The sequence below is a fragment of the Budorcas taxicolor genome, unplaced genomic scaffold (genome assembly GCF_023091745.1).
Source record: "Budorcas taxicolor isolate Tak-1 unplaced genomic scaffold, Takin1.1 scaffold455, whole genome shotgun sequence".
NCBI lineage: Eukaryota > Metazoa > Chordata > Mammalia > Artiodactyla > Bovidae > Budorcas > Budorcas taxicolor.
Genome location: NW_026292546.1, coordinates 41507 through 52136, shown reverse-complemented (window position 1 = coordinate 52136; position 10630 = coordinate 41507). Strand labels below are relative to the sequence as shown.

The following is a 10630-nucleotide window of genomic DNA, read 5'->3' as shown; positions in this document are numbered from 1 at the left end:
CCAAAAAGTGGAGAAAAAAACACAATGTCCATCAAGAGATAAATGGATAAACACAATATGGTACCCACACAAGCAAGTATTTTCAGCCATTAAAAATGAGTGAAGCACTGATACATGTGACAATGTGGATTAACCTCAAAAATAGTATGCTCAGTGAAAGAGGCCAGACACAAACGGTCCCATACTATATAATACCATTTATACCAAATGTCCAGAATAGGTAAATTCACAGAGATAGGAAGTGGATGAGTGATTGCTGGAGGAGTGAGTGACTGCTTAGTAAGGATGGGGCTCCCTTGGGGGTGATGAAAATGTTCTAGACTAGATAATGGTGATCACCACACAGCACTGTGAGTGTACTCAATTGTACGCTTTAAAATGGTGAATTTTATGTCATGTGAATTTCACTTCGGTTAAAAAGAACACACAGAATAATGAAATAATGATGACTGACCGCAAAGCCCTAAACAAATAGCAGGTAATCTGCTTTTCCTTAGTTTGTCACAATTTAATGAGTTGTGGATCATCATAAACCAATACATAAAAAATTACCCATTACAAGTTCCATATAAGGCATTAATATAGCTGAGTTCCCCTAATTTGTCCAGTTGGCAGAGCACCTAGATTTTACAGTATATAAGAAGCTTTAAACATTTTAAGAATGTTTTTCATTTTTAAAAGAAAAAGAATACTGAGAAAAACATGTAAGAATATAAAGTGGCCAGAGCCTGGGAAACAAGCTGACGTACATACATATGTGAAAATCTACATATTTGAGTGTGCAGAGAGACTAAACACTCAGGAGAGAAACTGGCTACTCCTTGGAACTTATTTTGTGTTTCTCCAAAAACTGAAGAGTAAATAGTAGTTTACGGTCACCACCCTCTGGGTGGTGAGGTCACACACAGGGAGGGCCTCGAGCTGCCACTTCCAATTGCTTCCCTGGTGAAACAACACAGGAGGTTAAGTCACCTCAGGAGACTCGCAACAGGGCTCCCATTGTTCCAAGCTCAAAACTCAGAGACACAATGGGCACCATTCATACTGAGAGCTTACAGGCTGGAGAATAGTCCCTCAGTGACAACTTATTGGGACACTGAATTTTCATAAACACAGACTTGTACAAATAAGTCTTAATTATTTTTTAAAAGTAGCACAAAATAAATAAAACTCAATGGACATTACACTGACAGGACACCCAAGTCTTATCCCCAGCTCTGTCTCTAATAAGACTACAAACTAGTCACTTGCTCTTTCTGAGCCTCATTTTCCTTGTATGTAACATGAAAATGATTTCTAAGATCACACAGAACTCTAAAATGCTATGAACATATATGAGGTCTATTGATGTTGCTACATTATTTACTCCAACAAATGGGGATAAATTATGAGCAGAAAAGAACTGTCACTTCACATCTTTTCATTTACTATCAGCACTTAAGAACAGGGAGGGTTAATAAAAACAGGCAGAGACACTGTTTTCTCTTAAACAGACAAACTATAATGAACAAGGTTCATGAGGCCTTCCATCCCAACAAGGCCAGAATGACTGAAGTGTGTATCCCTACACAAAGCACAATGACGAAGGGCATAAACAAAAGCAGTGAGTACGTTTTTCTGTCACTTTTTCTTAGGTTATGAATACATTTCATGAATCTCTTGACTTCTCTGCCATAACTCAAACTCCCCAGAAGAAAAATACCGTTTACAATAAGAATGTCATCAATCTCCCAAGCGTTCACACCATATCATTTTTTCGTTTTTTCAACCTCAAAACTTGCCAGAGCAAGAACTTTGTCTCCAGAGCCTAAGGAGAAAGACACATAATAAACAAAGATGTCATTTCAAATGCATTTACAGTTCAGGTAAAGAAAGGAAAACCTATCACATTGATACTAAAATAGGAAATAAAATGAGCTTCTATTATTGGTGCATTATCCCTAAACCTTCCCACTGCCATCCCATTTCCTTCCCTTGCACAAACAACTCAGCTACACAGGCAATTTATTGGTTACAGACACTTTAATTCAGGTATGAAACAGAACATGTAAAATCTTAATTTACTTTTATATTTACATTTAGCTTACAAATGTTTTTAAAACATTAGGCTATACTAACTTGATTATTTTTAATTAAAAAGTATTGGGAAATAAACCCATTAAAAGAGGTTTATAGAGAAAATAATTCTGGTTTCATTGCTAACTCAAGAAAAGACCATCATTTTATCTCACCCACACCATCTGTCAATCTGAAGCAATAATTCACGTCCAGCTTTCAGAAATACAAGAGTACTCACCAAGATCTGTAGAGACTTTCTCAAATTGGCTGAGAATAGCACCTGCATTTGCTGACAAGAAGTTCTCATCATCTGCAGTCAGCTAAACAAACAAAACAAAGCCCAAAGGACTGAGTTCAGATGTTAACAAGTGGTTCTAGGAACCACTGTTAAGAATGTCATAGGACCACAAACTAAATTACAGATCAAGAAGCTATATACTAGAGACTTCCCTGGCGGTCCAGTGGTTAAAGACTCCACGCTTCCACTGCAGGGGGCACAGGTTCTAGCTCCAGGAACTAAGATCCCGCAAGCCAAGAAACCAGTAGGGGCAAGGATTCTATACCAAACACTTCCCACACTTTCCTTATACCTAATATATTGAATTAAATACAGATACCTTCTCTCCAAGTTTCCTGAGAGCTGTAAGTATCTCCACTTTCTGTTGAGTATACAGGTCTCTTTCCAGCTTTCCTACCATGAGATCTCTATCCATCTATAACAGATGAATGTGAAGCATATGGTATTTAAGTTAAAAACATTCTTTGCATAAAATCAAGCTTTTTAGATCTACTTCTTTAAGAAAAGATCCTTTACTGATTAATATTATAAAAAGACTATAAAAACAATTCAAGGTAAACATGATAGGAATGTTCTCACACAGTTCTAATATTTCTTGGTACTAATCATCACCATGGTCTTAGTTACAAACTCTACTAAGGAATTAGTAGGTCAACAGCTTCCTTTAAAGAGGAGCTACCTCTAAGAACTCCATTTCATTACACTGAAGCATGGTCTACAGGCCTGAAAGAGACAACCGGTTACAGATCCCCTGACCTTTGATTAAATATCACCTCTACCACCAGAAACATGGAGAGCATGTACTATGCCTTGGTACTATGTACATAGACACTGCATTAGTAATAGTGCACATACACATATTACTCCATTTAAACCGCATAAGAACCAGAAGACGTATCATTACTGCCTTTTTACAAATGGGGAAACAGCAAGAGACCGAAGAAGAGAACTCCGCCAACATCACATATGTCCATAGTAGAGCAGGGGTACAAATTGAGCTGATCTGTCCCAAATCCATGCTCTTAATCACTAGGCTATTAAATTACCAATGGCTGCATATAACTTATTAACATCTTAATTACATTCATGTCTATAAACAGACTTCTTCAAGTATCAGGTTTACAAGGATGTTTGAAATTCTTAGATAGGGAAGGCCACACACCCATAAGCACTGGTGCTGCTAATGAATGCTAGATGGGATTTCAATTCAGAGCTCCAGAACTAAATAGTAAAACTTTAAATGTGGCGTCTTGGTAGAGGCAGTCAGTAGCAATTTCAACTGCCATATGCTATTTAAACCTCTGTATTTGTTATCAATAAAGGATTAATTTTGTCAGGAAACTGTGGGTTGTAGCTCTAAAATCAACTGACCAATTTTTTAAAATAAGACTACTTTTTAGAGCAGTTTTAGGTTCACAGTTAATTGAGCAAAAGGTACAGAGATTCCTCATACATCCCTTGCCTCCCCCACTCATGCACACTAGCCCCGTTATAAACATCCCCTATCAGAGTGTATATTTGTTCCAACTGATGAACAAACACTGACACATCATAATCACCCACAGTCTATACTTTACATTAGGGTTCACTCTTGCTGTTGTACATTTTCAACTGACCAAGTTTTAAACTTCAGAACATCACACTGAGCAAATTCTTGGGCTGAGAAAAGAAATACACAAAGTGATTAGATCAACTGAAAGAAACTTTACCTCTGCTAACCTTGTCCGAAGCTGACCTGGTTGTTTCTTTGCAAATAATCTGATGACCTCTGGGGTTTTAAAGGCCTGGCTGATAGCTGCCTGAATAGCCTAGAAATACAAGAAGGTTTAAAAAAAAAAACAGTTCAACAAATCAAATATTACAATATTTGATTGATGGGTCTTCAATTTTTAATAGGTCGTCTTTGTTCATCAAATACTGTTACAACTTTAATTTCCATTTGCTATTTCCATGCAAGTCACTGGAGTAAAACAAACAACTAGATGAAGATCTGGAAGCAAATGCTGTTTTATCCATCAGTAGCACTCTTGCCTGGAGAATCCCATGGACGGAGGAGCCTGGTAGGCTGCAGTCCATGGGGTCTCGAAGAGTCGGATACGACTGAGCGACTTCACTTTCACTTTTCACTTTTATGCATTGGAGAAGGAAATGGCAACCCACTCCAATGTTCTTGCCTGGAGAATCCCAGGGACGGGGGAGCCTGGTGGGCTGCCGTCTCTGGGGTCGCACAGAGTCGGACACGACTGAAGTGACTTAGCAGACATTCCTCCAGAAGTTAAGCCCTCAACAGGGTATATTTTCTATTAATATTTTAAATATATTTACTGAGAAAAAAAACCACAACAAATTGTGTCATCAATGTAAATAAATTATGCTTACCAGTTGCATTCCACTTAGTTCATCGACCAAAGTCATATTTCCAGACATAATTTTCTTCAGTGAATCATTAAATTCACTTAGTTGCTCCAGAGTTTCCTTTTTGGTTTCTTCATATTCATCTGTATCAAGTTCCTCTCTGAAGTATAATGGACATAATACCAAAAAATATAGAGTTTCAAGAGAAGACAAAAAAAAAATCAGTATTTATACACCAAGGTTTCAAATACATATATATACAAAAAATACGTTGGTGGAAAAAAGGCTGAAAGGAAATATATCAAAAATACATCTAATGGATGGATGTGTTCAGATACTACTGTAGGCATTATCCTGCAACATTGATAACCTTGTTTTTTTTTTTTTTACCAAAGTGAGGCATGCTTAACAAACTACATAACTTCCTTTTAGACAGTCTCTGAATCAATGGTATAACCTTAGGTATAACCTTAGTTAAATATAAGATATTTAACTAGCCAAGACTCAGTTTATTTATAAGCTGCAGATGATAGTACCTTCCTTGCATTAAATGAAATATGAAAAGTTCTTGGTATAAAATAGGTATTTAATAAATAGTCATAATTATCATCATCATCATTATTCAGTCGCTAACTCATGTCCCAACTCTTTGCAACCCCATGGACTGCAGCATGCCAGGCTTCCCTGTCCTTCACCATCTCCCAGAGTTTGCTCAAATTCGTATCTACTGAGTTGGTGATACCATCCAATCATCTCACCCTCTGCTTCCCCCTTCTTCTCCCACTCTTAATCTTTCTCAACATCAGGGTCTCTTCCAATGAGTCGGCTCTTCCCATCAGGTGACCAAAGTATTAGAGCTTCAGCTACACAGCATCAGCCCTTCCAGTAAATATTCAGGGTTGATTTTCTTTAGGATTGACTGGTTTGATCTCCTACTGTCGGAGAGCCAGAGAACGTCATTTCCATACAGGTGCTGAGGGAGTTTCGTTACCTACTCTGTGATTCCCTATCAGGGAAAAGGCTAGCTGAAGATTTTTCTGGGTAAGGAAACTCATCCACTATCACCACCACCAGCACAACTGTTCTGTAGCCCACCCACCCCTTCAGAGCCATCAAAACATTAATGGTGGATAAAATTTTATGTACTTTGAAATACAACAACAATGCAGCACTTGCCATCTGGGGACTCCAAACAAGCCATTTAATAAACATTTGCTTTGGGCCAAGCATTAAGTCAGTCTCTTCATCTGTAATGTTTACAACAATCTTCAAGGTTGTTAAAAAGGCAATGAGCAATCTTAGACCTTTGAGCAGTTAATGGTGAAAGCACACACCAGAAAGTTCAAGTAATACTTTTTCAGTTTGATACAAGGCAGGGCTACTTTAAATACTGAAGACAAGATGGGTGTTATTATTTCCATTTCACACCTGGGGAAATGGAAACTCAAGGTGGTTAAGCATTTTGCCCAAGTTCACACTCACTTTGTAATTAAGCTAAAGACTTGCTCTTTAACTCTAAAACCTATACTGAGTTTAGTTGTCCAGCAGACAAAGCACTGTGAAGAACATTACAGGGGAAACCAGAATCACACACAGGACTGCACACGTAGAGCTTATAATCTAACTGTAGAAAAAAACGCCATTTTACAGCATAGCAGTATACAATTATACTCTTACCTGCATTCCTCCAGATCTTGTAATTGCTGCATTAGTCTATCCAACTGTTCTTCTAAATTCTGCTTTAGTTTGCTTGTCTCTGTCTTTCCTCTGGAAGCCATTTTAATCTCTAAGGAGAACAATAAACCCACATGCAGTACTGGTTATTTGAAATGATTCAATATAGCAGTGTAATTTAAACTAGATTATACTCTTTCTGAGCTACAGGTGTGGGGAAGATAGCTGTGCAAAGAAACAGAAAAGTTTAAATTCGTATAAACACCCCCACAAAAATGCCTGGCAGTCTTAATTGACTTGACAAATTAATCAGAAGTTTTAACTATTGATCTATCTTACTAAACAAATTTGATAAATGAAAATACAGCTTCATAAGGAAACAGATCAGGTGTGCCTCTGCTCCACAAGATTCATTTTAACATCCTTTTTCATTCTTAGTAAGTACACTCCAGGACTCAGAATTCTCCTAGTGTTATCTTGTTGACCTTTGTGTACATTTACCTAATGACCTGTAGGCATGAACAACTTTTGATATGAATTTATTCTCTGGAAATGTGCCCCTTTTTCTATGGGATTATCTTTCTCTTACTGATTCATATAATATGGATATAAAGTCTTTTGTTTTTATGTTGCAAATATTACCTCTTATCTCCTAATTTAAAATTTTACTTATGGTATTTTTTGTTATGGTAAATTATTATTTTTAATGGCCACACCTATCTTCTCTATGTCTTCTTAGTTTTGTGTCCCATGAAAGCAGGCCCTAACCCTACAAGATTTTCAAATATATACTATTTTGGTTTGGGGGGGAGGGGCAGAGGGGTCTGTGCCACAGAATTTGCAAGATCTTAGTTCTCCAACCAGGGACTGAACCTGAGCCCTGGCAGTGAAAGCACTGAGTCCTAAGCACTGGGCCACCAGGAATTCCAAAATATATACTATTTTGTATTCTAAGACTTTTATAGATATTTTTTTACATTGAGCCCTTTAAGCACCCACAGTTTTTTTTTGTTGTTGTTAGTGCTGTGAAATAGGGATCTTTAATTTTCTTTCAAATGGATAACTAACTGACCCAAAACTGTTCTACTGGTATTTATTTATGCTACCTTTGAGATTCAATAGAAACAGACTCTGTTTCGTTGACAATATTCTGGTTTTAAGGCATTACTTTGCTATTTATTACAGCTTTAAAGTTTGTGTATAGAGATGACTGATAAGGAGTTACTTTTATTATTGTGGGTTTTTTCCTCCAAATTCTTGGCTATTCTTGTACATTTTCTCTTATAAATAAATTTAAGGATCAGTTTGACAACTAGTTCCCAAAATTCAACTGAAATTTTGACAAGAGTTACATTAAAATTAATATGGATAAAACCTGAATCCTTGAAATTTGAATCTTTCAATTAAGCAATATATCTCTCCAATTACCTAGGCTTTCTTTCATGGTCTTTAGTTAAAAAAAAAAAAAAGCATTACTCACAAAGGCTTTGAACACTGGCTGTTCTTAGATATTTTGTATTTTTTGTTAATATTGGAAATAGTGGTTTTGTTATTACAGTGTCTCTATTTTTTTTTAATATTTATTTATTTGGCTGTGCCAGGTCTTTGTTGCAGCATGTGAGATCTTAGTTGCAGCCTGTGAGATCTAGTTCCCTAACCAGGGATTGAATTCAGGGCCTCTGCATTGTGAGTGCAGTCTTAGCCACTGGACCACCAAGGAAGTCCCTGTTATTACAATTTCTGATTATTGCTAAGGTATAGAAAAGCTCCTGATTTGGTGTATTGATATTGTATGCATTTACCTTAACATTTATAGTGTTTGAGTTTTTCCATTTACAGAAATTACACTCACATTCCTTTTAGGAAACATTAATATTAGGTATATTCATCAAAACTTAAATCCTAGGGTAAATTTTTGGTTTGCCTGGTGGCTCAGCTGGTAAAGAATCAATCCTTGGGAAGATCCACTGGAGAAGGGAACAGCTACCCACTCCAGTATTCTGGCCAGGAGAATTCCATGGACTGTACAGTCCATGGGGTCGAAAAGAGTTGGACAAGACTGAGCAACTTTCACTTTCTTTCTTTCAGGGTAACTTTTGAAAGCACTTAAAATTTTCCTACACTTAACCATTTCCAAGTGATTCCACATGTGGAACTTTAATGGAGATTCCTTATATGATATTCAAAACAGGATGCAGTCAGTGAAAAGCTAGACTTACTACTGCATCTGTTATATTTTTTTACTGTATTTTAAAAAATTGGCTGAAATCATCTACAATCATGAATATGTAAACATAAATGAACTACATTATAGCCAGAAGTGTAATTTATTATAGCTTAGTTCATGTATAATAGGTTAGCCAGAAAGTAATTTACTGTAACTATGTTTCATGTATAATTTCTCCTGGAAATACACATTGAAATTTTATTTTAAATCTGTTGAATTTTTCAGTGTAAGTCAAGGGAAACCTAATGTAAGATAAAGTGTCTTTTCAGGCTTAATTTCCTACAGTCTAACCATACTGGACTACTTGCTGTTTCAAAGCATATCATGCACTTTCATCTTTCTCTTTTGAGCCTGTATTTTTTTTTTCTACTTATCAAGGCCAAATCATTCATTCTTCAAGGTCAAATTTCACCTTTTCCATACTGCCTTCCTTGGTTCCCTCCCAGTCACTAGATTGTGACTTATTTGAGAATAGGGGTTTTACATTTTCTTTACACACCACCACCTAGCACAATGCTGGGCAGACAGAAAGTACTGGATAAACAAACGAATAAAAGTAAACGAATAATGAGAACTGACTGCTTTATCCACTGCATTCTACATCTTAGTCTCTATTAAGCACTATATCTGACGAATTATATGTGATTTCATTATAGCTTGTGGTTTGTCTGTATTCCTCTCCAGACTGTAAACTGCAAGCAGAAAATTGAGTCTGAATCCTTTATCTTAGAGTCTTCAGCACTTAATACAAACTAGATAGTCAATAACTGAATGAACTGTATAAAGGCACAACGTATTTTAAGGAGGTAAGTGAAAGGAAAGTGAAGTCGCTCAGTCGTGTCCGACTCTTTGAGACCCCATGGACTGTAGCCTGCCAGGCTCCTTTGTCCATGGGATTTTCCAGGCAATAGTACTGGAGTGGACTGCCATCCTTCTCCAGGTAAGGGTATTTTAAAACAATTTCAGGGAAGATAGAAACTCTTTAAAAACCCTACCCTGATGCTACATTATTTGAGATTTAGCTCAGAAAGATTAACTCGCGGGCACCACCTAGTATTCAATAAAGGTGGTGCACCTTTTACCAAAACTGCAAAATACTCTCAAAAATTAATCTGGAGACGAAGTTACTCATTCACGCTCACCTGTCTCTTAGTACTCTTAACTCTGCTCAGTGCTGACCGGTCTCAATTGGCATAAACCTCCAATTCTTGAAGTTCCAAGTGTCTTAAACTTGAGGAAAGCGAAACTTCTCATCAGGACTAAACAGGCTCAAAGTTCAAACCACCTAGGGGTGGAGTTGTCTGGGAAAAAGGAAACGATTAACGAGTGGTTTTATTTACTATATATAAACGTGGCCTAAAGCAGTCCCGAAAATTCCACTTAGGCAGCCAGAGAATATAACACAACCTCTCTTTCGAGGAAAACTTCAAATGGGCGGTAGGGGGTTGGAGGAGGGGGGAGAAACCCATTTTCTCTCGACTGTGTCTCCGGCAGTCGTTCTCAGGTTTTTCTGAAGTCAAGAGGGGTGACAAAGGAGAACCCCGCACCCGGACCTGCCTTGAGGGAAGCTGTCCAACCCAGAAGCACGGAAACAGTAAAGCTGGAGCGCACAAGTTTTCCTGCCTGGAAAAGAGCAGCGGACCTCAAGCATTCGGACGCGGTAAGGGAGCAGCTCCGGTCACAGCCCCAAATCCCACTTCCCACCGGGGAACTTGAAGCTCCCACATTTGGGCCCTGCGGCGGCGGGCTCGACTAGGCCCGGCTGCCACCAGAAGTCGCCGGGAATCCGCTGTCCCCAAAACTCTTCCGCTCGTCCCAGACCAGAAATCAAACTACCTCCTCAAGGCCCTCGAGGTCCCCTCTCCACCTCCGCCTACCCGAAGGTTCCAGAGTTAGGAGCCAGGGGCCCCGCCTACCTGAGCTCGGCGGAAGCTTGCTGGAGAAGCACTTCACTCAGACGCACGCACTTCCGGTTTCCCGGAGCCAATGCGGGTGCGGCCGCGGGTGTTACCCTCATT

The 10630-nt window shown here is 38.3% G+C and overlaps 1 protein-coding gene across 1 annotated transcript; it reads right to left on the bottom strand.

Moving 5' to 3' along the window:
- Positions 1–579: 579 nt before the first annotated feature.
- Positions 580–10511, bottom strand: LOC128071400 (protein LZIC-like). Its single transcript, XM_052664277.1, is given in 9 exon segments — positions 580–1766; positions 1769–1807; positions 2297–2378; positions 2676–2771; positions 4066–4164; positions 4736–4871; positions 6389–6497; positions 9755–9913; positions 10449–10511. Coding segments are annotated over 7 exon segments (597 nt in total). The 5' UTR covers positions 6490–6497; positions 9755–9913; positions 10449–10511; the 3' UTR covers positions 580–1722.
- Positions 10512–10630: the final 119 nt, after the last annotated feature.